The sequence below is a fragment of the Bradysia coprophila genome, chromosome IV, assembly GCF_014529535.1.
Source record: "Bradysia coprophila strain Holo2 chromosome IV, BU_Bcop_v1, whole genome shotgun sequence".
Lineage (NCBI taxonomy): Eukaryota > Metazoa > Arthropoda > Insecta > Diptera > Sciaridae > Bradysia > Bradysia coprophila.
In genome coordinates, this window is record NC_050738.1 from 328,550 (window position 1) to 354,825 (window position 26,276).

General features: G+C 34.6%; 1 protein-coding gene across 6 annotated transcripts; it reads right to left on the bottom strand.

Moving 5' to 3' along the window:
* Positions 1-1,232: 1,232 nt before the first annotated feature.
* On the bottom strand, positions 1,233-25,970 carry LOC119066546 (neuroglobin-like). Of its 6 annotated transcripts, none has more exons than XM_037169076.1 (4): positions 25,619-25,970; positions 11,878-12,284; positions 8,373-8,604; positions 1,233-3,922 (listed from the first exon to the last, which is right to left on the bottom strand). In XM_037169076.1, exons 2-4 carry the CDS (start codon positions 12,072-12,074, stop codon positions 3,728-3,730), a joined length of 624 nt encoding a protein of 207 aa, XP_037024971.1. In that variant the 5' UTR covers positions 12,075-12,284; positions 25,619-25,970; the 3' UTR covers positions 1,233-3,727. The 6 variants fall into 6 exon arrangements, with proteins under 6 accessions (XP_037024971.1, XP_037024974.1, XP_037024972.1 ...); XM_037169079.1 differs by having other exon boundaries at positions 25,574-25,970; XM_037169077.1 differs by having other exon boundaries at positions 25,565-25,970.
* Between the last annotated feature and the right edge of the window lie 306 nt (positions 25,971-26,276).

A 26,276-nucleotide genomic window follows, 5' to 3' on the forward strand; every position in this document is an offset into this window, starting at 1 on the left:
CAACGGTCATGCTTCATTTTAAGATGTGTTGTTTAATTTTTAGTCCTATTTTCTGCTGGTAGTTTTTCTTATTGTATCATTTCAATATCTGTTCACATGAACTAGCTATTTTCGTGAAATTAATTCTTGACAACAGAAATTCAAAAATTTTCAAGAATTCAAATTGTTGAAATTCCTGAGAATTTTTGAATTCCCGTAATTCTTGGAAATTCTCGGAAACATTTCCTGAAAATTAGCCCTGACTACCTCTATTGTGTGAAGGTAAAAATTTCATAAAACTTTTCGCAGACCAGACTGTGTGCAGTTTGTATATCTTTCCGCTTTCCATCTGAAGGTATATTAATAGGAAAAACACTACATGTGGAGTGATGATCACATCGTGTGACAAAAACACTCAATTTCGCAACGTGTTGCATGAAACGTTTTCTGCAACAAGCTGCGAAAAGCGAACTTTTCGAATGAAAATCACGTACAGATCTTCCAATTTCCGCTCGTAATGTTTCAATTACTATAATCATAGAAACCCTTTTCACACTAGTGAGAAAAGGTAAAGTCTCCAGTGAAACATGCATGAAAAAGTTCTTTTTTCGCTGCTCAGTTGCAGAAAATGTGTTGTTCAATGGTCTGTCGTGCCAGACAAGTCAAATTTTGAATTTTAAACTTGTCCTAATGTTTCTCAATCATTTTTAACAATATTTATTCGTGATTCGAGACACCAACTATGTCATCACCAAATTTTGGACGCATGGCACCAACTTCCGTATACACACAGGCTGCAGACAGAGCCTATTTTAAGCAAATTAAATTCTTAAAGCTTCTTCCATTTTACAAGCGTTTTTTACTAAATTTACTCCTGGAATCGGTCATCGATGCCTATGTTCGTTTTACGACTTACTCAGGTATCTTTGATGTCCTCCAGCCAACCAACTAATTTTTATAAAATTTAACAAAAATTTGTTATTGGAGATTTTGTAAGAAAAAACGAATTTAATTACTTAAAATCGGCTCTGGCTCATTGGTCTATCTAAGTACAGCACAGTCGAGCAGTTGAATTTTGAAAATTGTGTAATTTCATTTGTTACAATCGGATCATTAAAATCACTACATTACATTGGACCTGGTACAGAGATGAGGGAGTTTCATCGCGAATCCATTTAACGAAGCAATGATTTCCACTCGGTGAATTTTCTTTTCTTTCTTTTTTAGTCGAATTAATTTCTGTTTTTTTTGTGTATAATATTTTTCGTAAACATGAACCTCTCAGACTATTTTGTTTTCTTTTTCATAATTTTTATCATCTTTCTTCTTTCGACTCCCAAAGCACAGGAGACCTTTCTTTAAATTTACAAACTAACAATTAAATGTCTTAGAAACACGGATTGGTTTATTTTCCATCTTCTTTTTGGGTTATTTTGTTTTCATGTTGTTTTGGTTGGTTTTCTTCTTTAATATAACTAGGAAAAATCTACAATACATTTCTCTAAAATACATTGAGTACAGATGTTTTAACATTATTTACATTTATAATAGATGTACAGTTACATACAACGATACATTTATGATAAAAATTTTCCAGATTGAAAGTCGAGGTACAGAATTTTCATTTTTTTTCTTTTTTTTTTCTTTTAAAATTTCAGTGTACAATTTACGAGAAAATCTCCCCCACTTTTACGTGTTTGTTTCGGGGGAATGAGTCGCTCGCATTATTGAGTTTTCTTTCTATAAAAGGTAATGTCTTAGTGCAATTATAATGAATTGAAATTGTGAATTTTACTTTTTGCAAAACGTTATCCATCAATAAATTATTTTTCACGTCGATTTCATTAAACGATTAAAATGGAACAAACCAGGAAGTACGAAAAGGAAGAACAAGCAACACGAGAACAAAATCATTTGTTACGATTTACACACGAGGGGATTTGTTGGGTGAGTGAAAATTGAACTTACTTCTACACACCTTTCTTCGAAATGGGTAATTCCATCCGGACAGAGACGAGTCCATAGAACGAAAATGTGACATTAAAAAAGGGGATCTGACTGAAATATATATAAGTCGAATAAAAAAACTAACTTTTCTTATCAAAGAACAATATCAATTGTACATTTCGCTTAAAGCTATATGACATACACGACTTGTATTATCAAAATCAGATTTCTTCTCTGTGCCCTATCTATAATGCAATTGACTGTAAAACTTCCCCCCAAGCCAACATATATATTGATTTGCATATATTTTTCGTTTTTTGACAACACTGATGGTGTATCCAGTCCTCTGTCGTATAAATACATTTACGAATTGAATTGACAAAAGCAATTGAAAATCAGAATTTGGAAAATGATGATTCAAAGCATTTTGACCATGGACCCCATATATTTCACCTTATATCGTTTGATTCAATTATCAGTCACTTAACGGACAATCTCGTGGGTGGAGAGAGAGAATGTGAAAATAATATTTTTTTTAAATGATGAAAATGCTTCGTAGCGAAAGCTTATCGTTTTATTTTCGAATGATTGTTTTTTGTTAGAGTTTTTGTATGGAGGTAGATAGTAGTACATGATTCATAAACAACTTTTCGTAAGAGAGGATACAGATAACAAACAACATCTAAGAGATCTAAAAAGGAACCGGATAAATGTACGATGTTTGGACTGAGCGCCTAAGTGCGTGTCATAGGGCTATGGTTTGAAAACTATGCAATGTTATTACTCTACCCAATATGGAAAACATTTGTTTTGTTGGCACGTTTGTTTTCGAATACAAGCCTATATTCGCGAAAATATTTTCAAGAATTTTTAAGAAAAGTTTTTCACACAAATTTGAGAATTTTTTTCCGAGAATATTGGCCTTGCCAACGAGAGTATAAGCCTGGTGTATGTCTCACGGTCTCTCATCATAGAATTTCGATTTGTACACCGTCATCTTGACATCAATTTGGATTTCAAACAACGTAAGACGGCAGAGATGTTACAAGGGACCATTTTTAGGAGAACGTTTTCCCATATTTTCCCTTTTTTCCCAAAATTTTCCGAAATATGTTTGTAGGGCAAAAGTGGGAAATTTTACTGAAAAATTTGGAAAATGTTTTCCGAAAAATAGTCACTGGATATTCCTTTGTTGGGGCTCTCCTTTCGCTCAAAAGCTCAAGAGAGGTAGAACATTAGTAATCGGGTACCGTTATGGTAATACAATGAGTCATAGAATTCAAACCGTGGTCTTACGAGAGGGCCTAATAGGCGCTTGGTCTATTTGTAAAAAAATCAGGATTCTCTCTAAAAGAAATGAGTTCAGCTAGTAGAATGAAAGTTTTTGTTTTTGTTTTTGGTTTTTGTTTTCTTGATTTTATTTTCTGTTTCATTTATTTTATTCTAAAATTATACTCATCTTCAATATCAATATTGTTTCATGCGAACTGAAATTTTGTGCGATTGAGAAACGTCTTCTTCGTCGTCTTCTACTCAGAAGTTGTAACTGATGGATTCTTCCAGTAAATGTTTAACATTTTGGTTTTATGTTTAGCATGCATGAGTCTATTTCGTACATTTTGATAAAATTGAAATAAAGTTTTCATTTTTTTCTTCTTTAAATTAGTTTTCTCTTTGTCAGATTTTACCTACCTAATTGTGTAGATAATCACCGGATTTCTTAATTGTCTTCATAAACTTAATTTTTATTAAAAGTTTTTTTCTCTTCTTTTTTCATTTCTTTTTTTTAATAAATAATTGCTCACGACGTTGTATTGTCCCTACTATTACTACTATTGTTAACATTAGCACTATTCGGATTGGCACTTTTCTCGAAACCCGTTATCAGTGTTTCGATTATAAATTTGATTGTTAATTTATAGATGCCTTCGACATTGTCGGTATAACGATCGCCTAGCGTTGTTTGCACAGCAGATAAAAATGGTTTTTCGATTTTCTGTAAAGAAGAAAGATTTTTTTTAAAGAAATTTTAATTCTTCTCGCCCGGCATCGGATCATATAAATTTTCAAAGTTTGTCCATTCAAAAAATGATTAGAAGTAAAGATCAGGTTTTGAATGAATAAATTGGTTGGTTCACTTGATTTTCGAATTTACGGAATTGTCTTACTAAGAGGCATCGATGCTTTGCTTGAAATCATACATCTGGTCGTTTTTTAAATACTGTATTTTAGTTTACTTTTGATTATATCTTTCCACCAGAATTCATTTTCAAAAATGTACGACCGCAATAACGACCACAAATGTGTGAAAATTTCGTTAAACTGCTCACGTTTCTCTAAACGCCTACATCCAAAACTAATTTGTATTTAAAGCTAACACATTTGTGGTTGTTATTGCGGTTGTACATTTTGCGAAAAGGATTCTGATGAACAGATATGCACGCAAATGTAGGCCACAATTTTAGCTAAGTACCGATGCATCTTCACCTCTATTTGGATAGATATTTCTACCAATGAACGTCAACACAAGGTATGGTCGGTATGGTCGAATGTCAAACTTTGTATGGAGCGGAGGACATAGCGATTTCATATATATATAAAAAACATGAGAGGTGACTTTGTTTGTATGAAATCGCTATGTCCTCCGGTTTGTTTGAAGAGACCATACCTGGTTTATACTTTCATTCATATCCGTGCCTTGAAGTTAGCCAAAGTCTGTTAAGCCTTCGGAAATCTGACATAAAGAGAGTGGTTGAAGCAGTGACAGACCACTGCGATCTCAATAAGCATCTCTTTAATATCGGTTATACTGATAATCCCAGATGTTTGTGTGGTTTGGATGAAACAGGATCGCACGTGATCGGTAATTGCCGGAGATATAGGGCTATTAGGAACACTTTCTTTGGTAAACCGTCTCTCAAAGGTGAAGAATTGTTCCTCAGCAATTTAAACATGAGCTATCTGGCCACTTTCCTTAAGAGAACCCAGAGGTTTGCGTGCTGAAAGGTATGCGACAGGATACGATGCTGTGGCATATGACGACGTGTAATGTTTGAAGACGACCCATGATCTTTCGGACTTTAACCCTATGCGATTCTGCCTTGGCTGTGATTTGGATTTTGACTTTGATTTTGATTTCATACAATTTATATCTAACTTTAACTCTAATTAATTTAATTGTTTTCAAACTGTGACTCTCCTTCTACAGGAATGCTAACTTTAAGTACCTCATTTTGTTGTCAAACTATGTAAAATTTAACTTTTCTTTTGTTTTCAATAAACGAAGGAAAGGGGGCTTGGAACAAAGGATCGTAGATCCAGGTTCCTGTTCGACCGATGGTTGGACCCTCCAAAACTCTTATCTATCTATCTATCTTGTTTATATGAAATCGCTATGTCCTCCGGTTTGTATGAAGAGACCATACCCGGTTTATACTTTCATTGATTTATATCACATTTCCACTAAACGTCAGTAAGCGTAAGGAAAAAGCATGTATAAGCTCTGTTAGATTACCAATTCGATTTACTCGTCGTAAATGAGATATGTTATTTTGAATGAATTAATAAAATTGTAAGTTAAGTTCGTATTAAAAAGGCTGCAAAAATCGTGGAGATGTCAGGCAGAAACGCATGTATCACACCACACTTGACGATAATATTGCGAATATTCATTCAAAATATAGATGTATCGTGATGATTATCGTCGATGCTGTGATGATGATGATGAATTACAGTCGGCGACTTTCAAATGAGTGACGCATTTGTTTCATCAAACGAATGTGCAAATGTGGTAAACCCTTTTAAAGAAGTAAAACTATATTTGTTTGTATGAGTGGATCAGCTGAAAAACAGCTTAAACGAAATACGTCACTCATTTCAAAGTCGCCGAATGTCTATGTAAACTTATCAGAAGTGTTGTGTTCCCGAATATATAATAAAAAGACAATCGGCGTAACCTCCCCAACAGCCTTGTTTTTGACCAGCTCGTTTTTGTTAGCATTAAATTTGCTAAAACTATGAAAGGTAACACTTCAAATGGTGATGCGAATGACCAGATTACATTGAATATTCGAGAAAATATTTTTTTTTTAGTAACATGATCTCACAGATCTCATGATCTCATATGTTATCGACAACGACGATAAAAGCAAACGATGACTTTACGAGTGCATTAACAACATGTTTGTTAATCTGTTACAGACGGCTATCATCTGTTTTAGACAACTTCAGCAATAATAAACGACCAGGTCTGACGAATGAGGTCGTATATAGCAAAAAGCATATACAAAACAAATGAAGTAAAAGATTTTTGAAATGAATCTCTGAAAATATTGGATCAAATGAAGTAATAGTTTGAATAGTAAAACTGTTAATATGTCGGTCTGCTACAGATTAGTACAAATTAAGTGAAAGATTTTGGATGAAGCGTCAGTCGTTTATTTGAACAAAATAAGTAATAGATTTGGTGTTTGGGGCCATACGTTTGTCATATTAAAAAAGGCAAAAAAATTACAATCCAACAAAATAGTGGGTTCGTCTGATAGATTTCAATGAACGTTTTTTTACGTTTTTCTTTCCAAAGGATTTTTTAACAATATACCAGATTAGTCAATAGAACAATGCAGCAATAAATTCATAAATAATGTGCGGTTTTTTGCTCCCAGCGCTGAATTTACCAAGTTTGCAAACACTATCGACCTATATTTGAATCAATCCCCATCAGACAAAAGAAAATTGAATTATGGCTCCACGGCGGAAAAGAAAACTTTGAAACATGTGGCATGTGGAAACTCGAAACTCAAATTCTAAAATTCAGAAATTGCTCTCAATATTGATTTATGGCCGGTCAAGATTAGTTTTGGTTTCTATTAAATTCTAATTAACTAATTCATTTAATTGAATTAATTTTTCCTGTAGAATAAATCATTCCTCAAATGTTTCACCTAAATTATGCCGATAAATTTCATCACGAATTACTTTTTAGTTGCTCGTCCCGATTCAAAATCCACCCTCATTCGCACAGATTATAGATGTTAGCTGGAAAAACTTTTCATATAAATATTGACTTGTTTGCATATAAAACGTTGTCCTAAAATAACACCAGTAAAATCCCTAACAGATAACATTTTAAATTAATTGACCCATTCAATTTGCCCAGTCATTTTCAATTTAGCTAACAGACTTATTCACAAAATAATTGTTACTCTTGAAATGTGTCCATGTAATTTCCTCCAAAATTTTCTTCTTCAACATTTTCATTCGTATTTAATATACACACCACACCAGCCGACTGTAGCATGTTAGGTCACATAATACGAATTAGATTACCCATTTCGGTGTATACACTGTGCTGGGATTTTTTTTTCTCGTATGAAAATGGTTTACAAAAAAAAAATCTCTCAAATTCTTGTCGTATCGCACACACGGTCACATCGTCAAGGGAACGGTCTTTGTTCTTCCGAAATTGTGCTATCAAAATTACAGGACACAAACGGAAAGTTATTGCAAAAGTTTTACGATGACCGAACTTATGAAATTTGAAAAAGTTCAACTTTATACAGGAATCATCATAAATGTCTGAACGTACATCGAGAACTAGAAAACGGAAGAGAAACATGAAATTTTCAGATTAAGATCCATTTACCAGTTTGGTTTTTCTTTTATTTTATTTTTTTTTGCCTCTTCTTCTTTCGCTACATTTAACCATCTGATGGAAATATTATTTCCGTTGATATTACAATTCTTTTTAAAACGGTTGGTTGTGCGTTGTTGATTTGCCTATTAATTTTATTTGAAGGTGACACTTAAAAAGAAAGAATGTCCTACCTCAACATTGTTATTAATACGGAACATTATACGAATGGAATATAATGTTGTAGCCATTCTACGTTTTGAATTTGAATTTTAAATTTGAATTCACAGCATTTTCGTATGTTAAAAAGTTCCTTTTTCCACAGCGAACTTAATCAAATTCAAAGTTTTTTTTCCGGAGTTTTGAATTTTCTACAGATTTTTTAGATTACTGGCGCCTTCATAAATTAGTAGTTACATTTCTCGAAAAGCTTTGTAAGGTGATTAGGTGATCATTATTGTTACATCATGTCTGACTAGACTAATAATTGTAATTTATGTGAATGTGTAATAGCGGAATTTGAATTGCTAATTTCGTAACGAGCTCATGTGATAATAGGATGAATAGAACTATTTTCAAATACTGGGAAATGTTTATATTTAAACGGTGAACATTTTATTGCTGTTTGGTTTTAGCACATCCCAATTATTATCATTCAGAATCTATTACTTCCTTGGCTCGACATACTCCCAACATAAATTGAAGCTTTTATTTCATTAGTTATGATAGACATTGGTGCATAAAGTAATAGCATAAAACGGATAACAGTTGATATAGCCGTTTCACTCAATATTTTATTGTGTAGTCTACTCACCCAAAAGTACTCTGCTTTAAAACCTGGAATACGTGTGTGGGAAGCGCCTACTTGATGTAAGTAATCAAAAAATGAATCTAAATCGTCCAATCCTCTAATGCCTTCGTCCAATGTTTCCATAACTTTGTTAGCATGCTCTGCCAGCTCCTCCGATGTCGACTGTTCTTCCTTTGTTTTACATTCTCGAAATTTATTAAATAATTTTAGCAGATCACCGTGCTCTTCAAAAAGCCTGTGGGAAAAAATAGGGAAATGTGTGTTTTAGGTTAAGCAATCTAATGGGTTCGAATGTTTGAGACTTGAGATGATTGAAGGATTTCGTGCACTTTTTTAAATCATGAGGCATAAAACGTTGTACAAAGTACTAAATTAGGCTCACGATATGTATTATGACATGCGGACTTGTATGCCTTGCATCATCATTACACATCTAGAGTCTAATAAAGTACTTCGCACTCGATGTCATAAATAACTATTTCTTAACTAGTGTTAAAATATCGCGACTTCGTCGGTTATTTCTACACGTCGTTTAGGAAAAACTAGATCTGTAAAGGCACTCGAGGCCGTAGGCTCGAAAAACCTTCAACGGAAGGCTTACTTTTCGTCACTGACTTGAGAAATGGAAAATTTCAGTATACAAAAGTCACTTTCACGCACTAGTGCGTATATGGGTAGTTCCACCTAATTTGAGACTTTTCGAAATATTTTCACCAAATGAAAACCGATTTTGGTAAAAAAGGAAAAAGCTGTTGACCAGTCGTTTAAGCCCCATATTAGGTCGGTGGCCCAAAATCTCGGGGAGATGCCACCACAAAAATGTATGCTTGTTTTTAGCAAATTTTTGAAAATTCTAGTTTATTTCACGAAACCGATTTCACTAAGCTTTTTTTCGCTGAAAGCTATTGACAAGACGCGTAGTTTGAGACCAATATGAGGTCATATGACCAAAAAGTTTTTGTTTGTATTCGACATTTCGAGATATTCTCAATAAATCTCAAATGATTTCTGTAAATTTGTTTTCCTGTAGATGTGAACAATTGCTCCAAATGACACGAAATTAAATTTTTAGAAGATTTTTGGTTCATTCTGCTTTGAAGTAAGGTGAAATCACCTCGACCCAAACGTTGCCGAAATTACATTTTTTCATATAAAAACTGAAGATCGGTGTCATTCGAAAGCGCTACAGCATATGACTTTACGAGAAACGAGCCGTCAGAACAGTCGGAGCGTTTGCTGCGACTGAGCCCCGTACGAACCCGTACATCTATTGCGCACGTGACCCTAGTGCGTCTGTCACCGTAGTTGAAGTCAAATTATTATGAAATGTGTACATCTTAGAAATTGCGCATAGCGCAATTACGAAGCCCCGTACGACGTTCCTTTCAAATGTAACACAAATTTCAAGTTGACCTAAAATTTTAATTTATTGATAGGCCTAAGGCCTAGTTACGGCCTTAGTCCAACGACCCAAATTTATTTTTTTTCAACAGCATTATATTCGGCCTTCGATTACCTTCCAAATGAAACAAAAATTAGGAAAATCGGTCGAAATTTACTCGAGATATATGCAAAATACACTTAGGGCCGAGTAGCGGGCTTAGTCCAAGGACCCAATTTTTTTTTTTCAAACAACATTCTATTTGGTGTTCGATTACCCTTCAAATGAAACAAAATTTAGGTAAATCGGATCAAATTTACTCGAGTTATATGCAAAACACACTTAGGGCCGTGGAGCGGCCTTTGTCCAAGGACCCAAATTTTAATTTTTTTTCAACAACATTCTATTCGGTATTCAATTACCTTTCATATAAGACAAAATTAGCAAAATTGGATGAGATTTACTCGATTTATATGCAAAATACACTTAGGGCCGAGGAGCGGCCTCAGTCCAAGGACCCAAATTTAAAACGTTCTTCGTCACATTATATTCGGGCTTCGATTACCTTTCAAATGAAACAAAAATTACGAAAAACGGATGAAATTTACTCGAGTTATATGCAAAATACACTTAGGGCCGAGGAGCGGCCTCAGTCCAAGGACCCAAATTTAAAACGTTCTTCGTCACATTATATTCGGGCTTCGATTACCTTTCAAATGAAACAAAAATTACGAAAAAAGGATGAAATTTACTCGAGTTATATGCAAAATACACTTTGGGCCGAGTAGCCTTTCACTTTTAGGGCCCTAACTCACGGGCCATTCACCCGATTTTAATAAACTTTTTTTTCCTGGATCGGTATCAACATTACCTATCATTTGCCGTGTCCAACGTTTTTTTTGCCATAAATATCACCAAAAGACCTTAAATCACTTAGGTGGCCCTAACTCACGAAGGGCCGACCCGAATATGCCCATCTTCGAACTTAGCCTCACTATTTCGACTATCTTTCAGGGAAAAAAATTTTTGAAATCGGATTTGATTTACTCAAGATATCGACGTGACGGACAGACGGACAGACGGACAGACGGACAGACGGACAGACGGACAGACGGACAGACGGACAGACGGACAGACGGACAGACGGACAGACGGACAGACGGACAGACGGACAGACGGACAGACGGACAGACGGACAGACGGACAGACGGACAGAAGGACAGACGGACAGACGGACAGACAAAATTTTTATTGCGGATTCGTCATCTATGAACATAGGCAAACACTTTGCCCTTACCGTCTGCTTCGAATTCCATCAATTACACACGGCATCGTAATCCTATAAGCCCCTTTGTACTTCGTACGGGGCTAAAAAAACTTTGGGTCGATCAGGTTAGTTGGGTGAGTGAAGTAGGTGAAAAAAGTTTTCCAGTGGTGATCAGTGTCATCATCGAATTTTAACTGCTCGAGGTTATCTCGAAAAATTTTGTAAACATTTTTTCTAACGGTTTTGAGCCAAAGCAATATTTTCTGTGGGGCAACAAAACCACCAATTTCGAAAAAAAATATTTCTGGCTATTATTGACCACAGAAAATTATCACTTTTATAGACATATCTCCCATAAATTTTGTGCTACCAACTCAAATTGCGCTTAAACTGCGCGTCTTGGCCATAGCTTTCAGGAAAAAAACCGAAATCAGTTTACATTTGGTGAAAATATTTCGAAAAGTCACAAACGTGTAACGCAACTAACCACCGACGTCTTCGATCAAAAAAGTCACACTTCGCAGGCTAAAAATTCCAATTCTTGTTGGTATGAAAGCACTGGGTCTCCTGAGTATTAGAAAATTTAAAGACTGATTTGTTTTGTTACCGCAAAACATAGCCAATACAGCTCACTTTATGCCTCAGAAATGATGAAATTTGCAACTAACCCTGGAATTACCCATATACAATAAGAATCCATTTACCCACTACTCTAAATAAATTTCATTTTGTTCAATAATAACGAAATAGAGTTCTCTGCACACCAGTTTCATTTTCATCTAGCACCTAGTGCGAACAGCAGGCCCATTTTATTACACTTGCTGAACAATTTTCATCTACAAGGAGAACAAGGTACTTACTTAATAAACATACAAATTCCAGTCGGTTGCATAGCACGGCTGATGCCTTTCCACGATGCAATCATGGTGTACTTTTGTCTAGCTGTTAGCGGAAGTCTTGGATCCGGTGCCGCTGGTGGTGGCGGTTCACTAGGTCCGAAGGCGTTATTTCCTTCGGCCTTGGAACTATTTGCTAATTTACCCAATTCACAACCCATTATTCAGCTGATGAGTTGTGACAAAATATTTTTTTTTAATTTATTTTAATTGCACAACTTGTTTTTTTCGTTTAATTAACCACACAACAGTTTGAAAATTATCTAATTTCCATTGTCTCACTGAGTTCATTACAGTTACACATTTTGAGCATAGACACTACCACTGTGTTCTCTCGATGAACATGCTTCAATGTAATATTTATTCTTTATCTGTTGGAAAATAGGGAATTCAAAACGTGACAATCTTATCTCATATACGGTTGCTTATTATTGCACACTTCTTAATTAATAATTGTTTTGAATGTACTTGTTTCCACTAATAATTTACTGGTACATATAACTTGACTGCGACAACATGGAACATAATATACATGGTATATGTATTGTATATGTGTATACATAATGGATATGTTGTCGTCGGATATAAAAGAATCTGAAAATCGTGCTCGACAGAAGCATTATATGTACATAAAAAGTTTTTGTCAAACTCCTCTCGGCTCGGTGGAAAAACAAAGGAATAACAAAACTTCGAGAAAGTGAAAATTTATTTGCATTTACAGAGTGGTTTCAGTTTCCCGTAATTTTGTCGCTTTTCTCAGATGTCAACAATGGAAACTTGAAACTTGATTTTACCGATTACACTTCTGTTAGCCAAACTTTATCATAAACTTTCATAAGCAAAACTTACGTCAAAAGTTTTCCTGGAAATCCAATGAATTATGAAAATAGTTTGGCGAAATAATAACTCAATGCCGTAGTGGGTTCCTTTGAGGAGATTAAGTCCGGATTAAGAATCCAGCCAGCAACGACAAATAGTTATTATGATTCTTTTTTGTTCCCGCAAAACAGAGAGACTTATATCTTTCAAACGAAAGGAGTCTTAAAACTAAACGGAGTAAACATGTTGACCGTCCAGAGCGTGGTCAGTTGGAAAAACATATTCTTTTTTTTTGTTAAAGACTTGTTGTTCAAACTCAACGAGAAAACTTTTCTTTTCATTTGCGAAACAACAAAACTATATAAATGAATGGCTTTTCTGGGGGTTTTCAAGTCTACATTGAAAAGTGTCTTTCGGATTGGCTGGCTTACGAACAGAACCAGAATGAAATTACGCTCTGTTTTTGTAAGTTTCAACAATAAGCACGGCATCAACTATTAAGAGGTACTGGTACACTGATACTAAGCAGAGCCACACAGCGAATGATTGGGTAATTTCTTTTTTCGTTATTTGTGGATACTTTCGGTTAAAGTCAGTAAGTCTTTGATGTAAAATATGCCCTGTCGTATCTTGTGCGTAGAGACCACAAATTTTACGTAATTCTGTTCGTAATTTCCTGTCTAGGTATAATTAGTCTACGGAAAATATTACGTTACGCTGTGCACAAGTGGCTGTGCAAATAATAGAATTAGAGTAATCCAGAAACAGAAGTTATCTCTACCAACAAAGACCCCTACAAAGTTCGAATTTCTGAAGCATAGCCTTCATAACACTTGGTAGAGAAAATTTAAGCTGTGAGCAAGAATCTCTTGAAAGAATTACAAAGAATAACAGGAGCTGCGAGTAAGACTGTATACTGTTAGAAAGAAAGACTTCTTTTGTCTGATACAAAATCTTTTACTTCATAAAGTCTTAACATAAACTTTGCTTAACAAGACCACAGCCGGTGGTTTCCGTTTATTTTTGAAATCATCCGGGTATAACAGATAAATAGACGTGTGGCCATAATGTTCATTACATTCGGACACAAACCCATGTAAAAGGAAAATGCATTTTAAACATAATGAACAATGTCATGTTCATCCTGGTGTAAGTCAGACAGTTTATAAAATGTACAAAAGCTCATGACATTAACCCATGACCGCAAATGAAGTTTTATCATTTCATGGTTTTCGATGTAATTTATCCCACATACGGTATCCACAACACGGTTGCCATACATATGCATACGTATGGGAACAGCACATTTGGAATTAATTGAAACGAAAATGAAAGGCATCAAAAGATGAAATTTTATTTTGCGGTCACCTGCCTTAAAAGTTATAAATGGAAAAGTCATTTTTGTTATATTACAGTGAAAGGACACAGTTTTTCGTTGTTTGTAAACTGTCGAGCCAAGTGATTATTTTAGCTTACACTCGAATAATGCCGTCGCTGTAAATGGAGACATTCATACAACATGTCACTCAAATATGTCCATTTTCCGTAAACCTCTTCCTGCCACAATAAGCTGTCTCAAGCCAAATACAATAGGTAGAGGACTAACGATGCATGTCACAATAGAATGTTAAGGGAGAGCGAAAAGTTGTAATTTATAACTGGTCGGTTGACACAAATGTATGAATGTGAAATGTAATTCAATAGTTTTAGTGTGGATGGGATCCTTCTCTCTTTTTGACGTGTGACCAAGAGGTTCTTGGCAAGAGTTCGGATTGTTTTTTTTTTCTTCAAAACAGGTCTCCTTTAACACTCTACAATAGTGAAGTTATACTTGTGTTGATGGCGAGGTTGAAGGATGTCTGCTCAGACACTAAAAAATCTTTTACTTCATTAATGTTAACATAAGACGACGTGACACTATCCAGATCTCATCAATTGTTAATGTCGTCATCATTACATAGCCGAATTTGGAAAACCTACGACTTTATTGTAAGCTTGCAAGTTGGTTATAACGTCACCTACCCACATTGTTTTTGTTTATGTCGCCTACATGTCTACCTTCTCCAATTCGTCGGCAATTGTACCGCATGATCATTGGTTTTGTTAATCTCGTGACAAGCAAAACCCATTGAAATAAAGCCCACCAATCTATTTGATTAGATTCGAAATTATTAGCAGATAAAAGTAATACTCCAAATGACGCCAAAGGAAATGAATCCGTTTGTGCAGAAGCGTTTCGCCTTAAATACATTATAATTGTTCAACATAGTTCAATAACTTAACACGACAATCATTGTTCATTTCGAATCATTATTTTACATTTATCCGCTCTCCCTGCTCTCTCGTGTTGAAATGAAAATTCGATCAATAAATTATTCGCACACACAATTGCCATCAAATTAGCGTTTTACGATTCAGTGAATAATTTATTTCACATTAACCACCTTATCAAACGAAAAGTATAGAATTTTGTAATAACCGAAAAGGAAAATCGCTTTTGTGTTTTGATTATTTTGATTTAAAAAAACAAAAATTATCGTCCCGCTTCAGCCCACATTGCCTGAAACTTTTTTTTTTATTTATTACTATCACACGAATATAGATCGAACACCTGACTGTCACTAAACTAGTAAATGGAAATTGTGTCGTATAAGTTATCTTGTAGAAAACAGCAGAAGAGAATAAAATATCGTGTACACCGTCTGTGAACTGACAGAAGAAGAAACATATAAATTCTCCAATATATCTTTCCGTCGAACAAAATTGGAATGCTGTTAGCAAATCGTTCATTCATATAGCAGGAGTGGAAGAAAAACCGTATCAAATCACTGACTCACTAAAACTTTTTTCTAAATTTCATCATTCACATAAATTCAATAAGGGTGAATATACCCAATTTATAGAAGGGAATTTATTGTTCGTTAGGTAAAATGTCATAACTTGTTTTAGGTTGACTGGCTTTTATGTATTTATTTGTCTTTAGACAAAGTGGATTTCTTTTTTGTTCGATGTGTGTGTGTGTTTTTCTTTATGTTTTTCTTCGTCTTCGTTTTTCTTCTTTTCTCTGAAGATTTCCATATTTTCATTTATATTTCAACACATAAAAGTGAAGGCACACACACGATTTTTACTTTTTTTTATTATTTTCTTGTTAAATCAAATACAAAAAACAACAAAAACACTAAATCGTACCATTTACCCATCAGGCCAGTGTATTATATGCGTTAAATTATAAATATGTTTATAATGGAAACATTTATCGAATTGTGTAACGATAAGGTGCGTGTGTCGTGTCATGTGTACATATATCGTACGGTAACATTACTTTTTTTTTATTGCTATACCTCTATTGCACCAAATAAAAACCGAAAAATATAAATAAATTATCTGTTTTAACGTCTATATAAATATACGACGAACACTGAGAATATTTTAGTTATATAACCAAATTTGTTTGCTCGTTCGCTTGTTTTGGGTAAACATTTTTTTTACTATACTTCTTCCTCTCTCGAAATTAAATTTATTTTCTAGCACTTATTGGAAACTGAAACACTTAACGCCATCATTCAGCAGAATGAAACTGAAACGAAATTTTATTTTTTTGATTGAAAAAAAAAACTCTTTTCGTATTATCGGAGAGATACAAAATATATTTTTTTTATCTTTCAACAGGGTTATCCAAACAAATAAAAATAAATCGGAAAAAGTGGGAAATATGTAAATAGAATCATTGGAATTTGAGCTTTTCAGTAAAGTGGAAGCTTATATGTTAGTATCGTGCTGTAAATTTGTATGCACATCGTGCAAGAGACGAAAGCTCGAGGGGCAAATAACTCAGGTCAATGTTGTCACGGGGTAAATTTTCCAAATGTCAAAGAAACATGAGTAAATGGACACTCCCGCTTAGCAATCCATAAACGAATGGTATCATTAGCACCCAAGTGCTAATTACTAATAGTCACAGTCAGAGCTGTAGGTGCAATTTATGCAACTCAGCATCATAATGTACAAAATCGTCACCCTGTAGATGTCTCTGTTGCGTAAAACGCAAAGTGCAAAGTGTTTTTTGGGAACACTGACCGCCATACGACCTCGTGTGGCAAATACACATAAAATGGCTAATTTAGCTATTTTCATTACATGCTCCTAAATGGAAATTTTGCGCAATAGATGTGAAAATAGTCAATCCGAGGCGAGGTTGAGTTCCAGTTTCAGTTTAGTCATAAGTTAGAAACAAGATTGTATGTATACGAGTTTGATCTTCATTTTTACAGACGTCACTTTTACGCACTAGTGCGTAAACGCATATATGAAAATCCATTAACGTATTAACTTGATCGTACTGTGGTACACTTTGCACTTGAAGTTATAATGGTAATTTATGACATCGAGAGCAAAGTACTTTATTAGGCTCTGGATGTGTGTCATAATACGAATCGTGAGCCTAATAAAGTACTTTGCACCGAGATTCATACAACGAGATTTGCAGACGAGGCATCTAAAGTTTGCAAATTTTGCACATTATGATGCTGCGTTGCATAAATAACCGTTAATAATAACACAAATGTGTGACGGGGGTAGAATAGAAATTTTTGTCGGAGATGGGGCTTTAACAAAAGGGTTAACTTTGCCTGCGATTCTTTAGATGCAAAGGCAACCTCAGTAATTATTGCGAATTCATGGAAAAATGTCTCGAATATGCCAAGAAAATCCTCATAAGTGGGTAAACGATGACACACGATCTACCCGAGTCGCTTTCCCATCGCAAAAGCTTTTCGATTAATAGACTGAATATTATTACCAAAACCGATAAAATTGTCTCGGATATGGCAGTTTGTCATGGAAATGAACTTTTTTTTTGTCTATACCGACTAAAGTTATTTCTGTAGTTTGAGTCATTGCAAACGAACGACTGTGTACATAAATATCGATTTCAAAATATATTTTACTGATTTGATAGACATGATTAGATCTCGACCGGACATCAATTGATCATAAAATACATTTTGCCTTGTTAATTGAATGAAAACTGAATTTAGTTATCCCTGACAAAAATATAGTCTATGAAAATACCAAACGTTTGATAGTAGAAGTTTTGTAAATGAACTAGAATACAGGCTGTGTAATAGAAACACATTTACCGACGACGGAAAGACTCGGGAATATGCGAAAAAAGTGAAACTATACATATATATAATGCCTGCGACGGGAAACAATACCCTAGGGATAAATCAAGCGAAATCAAGCGAGACCACACGACGTTTATTATCTAACAAACGAGGTGTAATAATCTCATCTCGCAAACTAAAAATTCTGCGAAGGATATAAATTACAATCAGAGACAACGGTTAGCGCACAAAATTTTAAAATACAAATTTCGTTCATAAACTTGCGAATTGAAAATGGTTCATTATATCGAATCTCTTCAATTTTCGACAACCTCGGTAACCACTGTTTACACCACAAGAATTGTAACATACAGTACACAGCGAGATCCGATGTATAGGTTGCAAGATACGAAACGAAGTTCGATTAATCTAATGTGAAGAGAAATTTTACAGACGGATGGTAGATAAAGTGTATGCTACAACTTTTGATTATGGAAAATTATACTCGAGGGATTATTTTCCCGGTCTAATTTCTCTTCTGTTTAAATTGGTATCACTTTACCATTATAGAGTCGAAATTGGTTGTTCGTTACCTTCCTTTTAATTAAAGATCTCCTACAACTTAACCTTACGACTTTTACTCCTTTCAACATCATAACTTTAAGCTTTTAGAAATTATGGGGTTATCTTATATAGCAAAACTGATGTTAACACCAATGAAGTAATAGATTTTGTATCAAATATTCATTGAAACCCGAACTTGATTTAACCCGAACCTGAAAGATTATTTCGGGTTCAACCCGAACTTGACCGAAACTTGAATTTTCAATTTCGGGTTTAACCCGAACCTGAACTGAATCCGAAATTTTCAATTTGATCAGGTCGGGTTCGGGTAACCCGAAATTTTTGACTTTTTTAGTGTAATAAACGCTCCAAATTTCGGGTTACCCGAACCCGACCTGATCAAGTTGAAAATTTCGGGTTCAGTTCATGTTCGGGTTAAAACCGAAATTGAAAATTCAGGTTCAGGTCAAATTCGGGTTGAACAATTTCGGGTTCAGGTCAGGTTCAGGTTAGACCCGAAATCGAAAATTCAAGTTCCGGTCAAGTTCAGGTTGAACCCGAAATAATTATTCAGGTTCGGGTTATGATCCGGTTCAGGTCAACCTGAACTAAAACAGGTCAACCCGAACCCGTTCCGAGCCTTATTAGACAAAAACAATACTTGCAAATTATGTAAAAGGTCTTCAACAAAAAATAATTGAATGATAACATACCGACAATTAGATGTTTTCTTTCAATAGCTTAACATAAAAAAAGCAAGGGAATTGAAACACCGAACAAATTTGAGATATTTTGTGTGGAGGATAATAAATTGATTCTTTAATCCTGGAAGCAAATTTACTTTTTTGTTGCTACACAAAGTTTTAGGAAATTTTTAAGAGTTTGAAAGTGATTAAAATCTTCAATTATAATTATAGACTATGGGACGTAAGGATTTTCCACTTTACTGCGAAGATATACGTCTGTCAGTTACTGTAGCAGAAACGAGAGGGACAGTGTAATCATATAGGATGGTAGTCTAATTTCCTTTTAGTAGTCTGTATTTTACGATTGCCTTTAACGTTAACATAAGGTATGTAACATATCGTCCCGCTAGTCTCAAAATTCACTAGTTCACACCTGTGAATGTGATGATAAAAATGAACGATGAGCTTACGATGGTTTATTCTTATATTGGAAAGCTGATGTTAAACAAATGAAGTAAAAGATTTTTATAACTTACTCAGCCAATCACCCATGTACAATAAAAGAATTTATCTTTTAATTGACTTTGAACGTGTTGATCTTAAAATTAAAATTTTAAATTTAATCAAAACTTGGTAGACACTTTGCGTTAATTTAATTCCGACAATGATAACGTAAAAGGATCCAAACGAAAACCATTTTCCTTTAGCAAAGAATTTTTTTTTTCTAATTTGGTTGTTGAATTATTATTCTTTTTCGCAATAAAATCTAAAAATAAACAAAAATAATTAAACGAGAATGGCTTTGAGGTGCGATACGTATACATACGAACACGATTCTTTCCGATTTTTTTTTTGTGCGAGTGTGACGCAAATAGTTTTCTTCCGTTTTAATATTCTGATTTATCGCGGTCAAATGTTTTGCTTTTCACGGATTAAGCGGAAAAATGATGAATTATGAACATAGAAAAAATGTGGAAATTTTGGTTTAAAGATTTTGTATTTTAAGAGCGTCAGACGACAAATTAATTGTGTATCGGCAAATCCTATAATCTAGAAAACATCTTCTGGATTTTCGCGATTTTTTATGAAAATTTTCTCGAATTAGGGCTCCATTTATCGGAATGAATGATTGCACTAATCAACATCTGATAGAAGAGTTCGATAAGAAAAAGTCTCCGATGATTTTTCAATGAAGAATTGTAAGGTAAAAAAAAACGAACCGACCAAGATTTTTACGGCTGCAAATGGTAAATTTTATGACAGTCTGTGAACGTACACACGGCTGCTGTAGCTATAAATCTGAATGAAATAAATATTTGCCGTACGGATATTACATATTATGCCTCCAAACGTTTTACTTTTGATATCGGGCGGCTTAAGGTGACACACACTGATCGCTTTCGGCTTTCGAAAATATTTGAGATAATAAAAGTCCCCAAAAATTATGATTCCAGCGGATGGCAGCGGTAGCTCATAATAATATTTCTTTTAGATTTTTAGCCTTTGACTCTGTATGTGTATACACAACAAGCCTACATACACACACATGTTCCTTGTACCTTTTATGTTAATTTTCTTAATATATTTACTCATGCTTACATGCAGAAGTATCTATCAAGATACGGCTGGTATACGTGATTTGAATAAATAATGGAGACTAGTAATAATATGAATGTCCTTTACTTAAGGATGTCACATGAAGTGGAGTTTAAGGGTTTTGTGAAAAGATTTTCTTTTTGTTTATTCATCCATTTTTTTCGACGAGTTTGAATAAACAATGCGGAAATATTGAGCGAATACTTTCTCAAATTATTGATTATTGTCGTCATTAAAAATTGTGTATATTTCATGCTGGTATCATACTCCGGGTAATTGGTTATTTAGTTTGCAATGTTCAGCAAAGAATAGCTTCTCGAAAGTGTTGTACTGCATTTTCCCATTATATACCGTACATTATACTGCCTTCGTTATGATAATTAAATGCCTCGGACAGAACAGAAACAAAACAAATAATTAAATCCTTCCTGCAGCGCACGTTTTCATTGTGTATTTACACAGCTATTTACATTGATGAGCTGCTGGCTCGGCTGCTGGACTCTATTGTTCCGTGAATTTCAGTTGAGACAAGTGTAATTCTATTGATCGATGTAAGCAGGTTCGCACTGGCTACCAAAAGGCGCATCGGGCGATCTGATTAGTAAACTTAGTTCATGGCGAAAATTTTACTCGGAAAAGGTGTCAGAATTTTTAAGTAAAAAGGGGCAGGATTTGCCCGATTAGCCCATATGGTCAGGCCGGGCCTGGATGCAAGTGTAAGCAGTTTGTGTTGTCGGTTTCGTAAAACTTTAAAATTGAGCTTATTGTTCAACATTTGTTGTTTCATTGTTAAAGGTTTGTATTCCAAAAAATAACTACTAAAGTTACTAAAGTAACAAAATAGGTACGTTTCTCGCACTAGATGTGAGATTGGTAACGTCGCATCAGTTCGTGGCGTCTTCCGAATCCAAACAGATGTTCTGTTTATAATTTAATTAAAAGAATGTTCCTTCACTACATTGTAGCACTAGTGCTGAAAAGATTACGGAACTTACTTAATTTGAAAAAAAAAAAACTTTTTGCGACTTGGTCAGTTTTGTATATATTCTGTCAGAGCTCCACCACCTCCGTAGACTAGTGGTGTAATGAGGATATTAAGGGTACGAATCGTGATGTAACACATGCATGATAGGATGTTATTATACAAATCTGCTGATTTTCGTCCTCATTCCTTGAATATCGACTTAAAAATCACTAATTTCAGGAGGTGAAATTTTAGAGGTTTTACAGTAAATGATCAATGCAATTGGTCATTCTGGTATAACGATTTAGAAAAGGCTGGTCATCTATTGACGGCTCGTAATCCACGGCGACAAGAATAAGCAATAAGTGTCTTCTTATAAAGAAAATTTAATGTAAAAATGCGGGATGGTAAATCAATAGAAAGTTTAATGTTTACTTATAATCGCAAAACGCTTGCGTTTTTCAAAGGATCATAGTACAGCGGTTGAAAAAGGTACAGTATGCAATTCGTTATATAATTAAAATCACCTGACGAAGGCTATGGTTCCATAAAAGTTCACTGTATCACTCGTATCACAGTATACAGTTTGCATAGAAAACACTTAGAGGGATTCTTTTGAAAAACAGCCTACTGAAATCGGGCGTGTTTTCTAGTGGAACTTTTTATATGTGCCTAGAAAGGACTTCGACCCGAGAACCCAAAACCACTTTCAAAAAAATTCTTCGAAGCTTTTGTTACTGGTGAAAGGTGATCAAAAACCGAAAACTTGCACTTTTCTTACCAAAATTTCTCCGGGTACACGAGCCGTACAGGGTCGTGTGGGGTGTCATTAGAAAGTAATCACATGTACTATTGAGCCGAATAGAGACTCATTGGTTTTAAAATTAATCCACACTGAAATATGTGCAGTTGAAGTTTTCAACCGAAAACTTGCACTTTTCTTACCAATATTTCTACAGTTACACGAGCCGTACATGGTGGTGTGGGGTATCATTTGAAAGGTAATTTTATGTGCTTTTGGGCCAAATAGGGTCTTATGGGGTTTGGATGCATTTACGATGAAATATGAGAAGTTGAAATGTTTAAGTGCCCATATTTCATCGCATATGCATCCAAACCCCATAAGACCCTATTTGGCCCAAAAGCACATAAAACTACCTTTCAAATGATACCCCACACCACCATGTACGGCTCGGGTAACTAGAGAAATATTGGTAAGAAAAGTGCAAGTTTTCTGTTGAAAACTTCAACTGCATATATTTCAGTGTGGATTAATTTTAAAACCAATGAGTCTCTATTCGGCTCAATAGTACATGTGATTACCTTTCTAATGACACCCCACACGACCCTGTACGGCTCGTGTACCCGGAGAAATTTTGGTAAGAAAAGTGCAAATTTTCGGCTTTCGATCACCTTTCACCAGCCATAAAAGCTTCGAAGAATTTTTTTGAGAGTGGTTTTGGCTTCTAGGGTCAAAGTCCTTTCTAGGTACCTATTAAAAGGTCCACTAGAAAACACGCCCGATTTCGGTAGGCTGTTTTTCAAAAGAATCCCTCTTAACCTCTTACAAACACCGCATTACCGCAATACGATTTAAGTATAATTATGAGATATGTTACCCATCCACCCATCTACCCATCTACTGAAAGTATTGAAAAGTTTTTGGTACAAAATCTTTTACTTCCTTTGTTTTGCTATAAAGGAAAGATCCAGGCACAGCTCAACGGTCAAAGTTACTATAGACAGACAAACCCTACTGACAATTTAATTACCACTGACTTAATTATACATTTTCTATACGAAAAAATATTTAACATAGACGGCAGACTCCCCACATTTTCATTCATCTTCGAATGGCCACGTATGGTTGAAACCACTTCTATTCAAGTTTAAATTTAATTGCTTCATACCAATCCGTTCCACGATCTGAGTATAGACGATTAGACCATTTTATACATAATACAGTGACAAAACCGTTACTAATTTTTACTCGTTTCCGTATCGATGGTATACACATTTCCCTATATACCAATCGAATCATTATAATGTCGAAGGAAAAACGATATTCACGGATAAAATCCTTAAAATAGAAAATAAAATAGGTCGAGTGACTACACCTCTTATACAGATTTACACTGACTAAACATAGACGATGATTTAAGCTTGTAGAAAAAGACACAACTTTATCAGCTGCATATTGCTTCTCACAACAAGTGAAAAAGAAAATCAATAAAGCTCTGCCTCACGGTGTATAACAAAAGAAATAAAAAAAAAATTCTTTCACATCTTTCACATCTTTTACAAATCGATGAATAATTGCCGCGAATTTCTGCGAACAGAGCCAAAAAAACAATTTTTGTTTTTGATTGAATAAAACAAACGTAATTTCAGACTTCAAACCAACACATATAATATATGCTAACACCTAGCACAGATTCGGTTTGCATACTATTTCCAGATTTCATTCCATAATTTAATTATGTCATATGGCACCCCGGTCCAATCATAGTTCATTATTATTCTCATCAGCGTTGCTCAGCTAAGAGTAAATAATAGGTATATTAGGTACATAGACCTGGCAACACGTGAAAATTTGATTGAGGGTACACACTCTCACTCTCCAGCTTTTCGGTCTCTTGTACGAAGCGAACGGTGTGCTTAATTTTGTTCTTTTCGTTTCGGTGAGGGATGAGGAAGTTTGTAAGAAGAATAAGCTTTTTTACTGGTAGGGGGCACTTGATATTATTGTGAGTCTATTAAGCCAGTACTTATTAGAGTGACGATAGAATCATTACCTGACCAATGTCTGGACAAATATTGAATTCATAAAACAGTTGCCTGAATCGTATTTCATGAAGCTAGAATGGTTTGATTGACTACATACCCATACTTTAAGGAATGACCGACCTATCTTAGAGCAGTTGCTGTTTTAAACAGTTGGTTAATTTGGATACGCAAGTCTTACCAACATATTTATGCATATTACCACAGTATAAACATAAAATCTATTACTTCTTTTGATCGAACAGTTTGATGTTACATAGAATCTATTACTTCATTAATTTTGACATACATTTGTTGTATAAGAACGACAAACTTAGCTCTACCACTGATTTTTGTCGTCACTGTCGATAACAGATGACATAGCTTGTCTATAAAGTTCAAAAAATGCGAGGAAGTTGGTCATTTATTATGAGTAATATACAATATTGACAATGTCAATACCAACTATCGCAGCGATATTTTTGTATGTACGACCAACAGCGATGCCAAAAGTGTATACAGTTGTTATATTATGTAAACGGGGGAATATACTTCATCTCAGAATTCAAGATGGCAGTTTTTCATTTTCTTCGTGTAGTCATGATGTATTTACATTAGAACTACAATGGCAAATACTGCTTCTCTACGTCTACCGAATAAGCTCACATACTATATTGACTCACAATGATCAATGTTCAGTATTTATGTTATGCGATAAAGAGAAGTTCCAATAAAAAAAAAAGTTTCTAATTCGGAAACCTTTCCTCTTCGATAGAGATTATCACCCCCGTATACACACGAATCGAATAGTAACACTCAGTTGTTATCATTAATCACTTTCACTATAATATCCCATGAACCGAATATATGTAGCACATCTAACATTTATATCCATCAACATGGGGATAATACGGAACGGGGTGCTATACAGAAAGAATAAAAATAAAAATCGGTAGAAAATGTATGTGACCAAGTAATAATCGATAGTCATAATTTGTAACTCTCTACAGTGTAACGAATCAGGGAAGAAGTACATTGCATATTATATGTTTCCTGACAATAAAATAGCTGTGTGCGATACTTATATCCGCGCTATTCATTGTGTGAGAGTAACACAGTACAATCAATACACAATTATTAAACCACTAAACCATTTACACGGAATTTGTTTTCCTTTCAATTTTCTGTAAACTTGAATTTATTACTTTTGTGTGTAGTATGACAAAATGTTCCCGATCCAAAAATGAAAATCCAATCAATCACACACTGTCATCTTTTTTTAATGTTTCATTTTCATTTCTTTTCTTTTTTTAAGTATAAATTGTCTTTTTCTTGCTCTACATCGATCCGACACACAAGCGAGCATTCACTGAATTCCGCGATTACCGATATTATTCTAAATTTCTTCACTTTGGTTTCTGTACTAAAGGGAAATTCCAAAATTCTCATACACAAAACACGCACGATTCGTCTCTCAGCACGACCACCGTAGCTTTTCCTCAAAGCTGCACCAATCGTGCTTTTGAAGCGTCTGCTCGAATTGGTCTTACCTTGCCAGGCGTTTTCTATTTTCATTTTATGTTTATCCGAGAAATGAATGAGTTCATTCTAAGGTTTTCCATATACAATGTTGTCGTGGATAATGTTGATGTATTTATTATGCAAGGTGTACGAGGGCATGTTTCAGGATGTGGTTCATATTTTGATTTAAAAAATTGTTTGGTCGAATTTTAGTGGAAATATCAGAACCGAATAGTCAGTACGACGATACATTACATTCAATCCGTTCGTTCAGTTCTCAGATCTGTTTTCCTAACATTTTTTTAATTCAAATCATTTCTCGTCAATGAACATTTAATATAA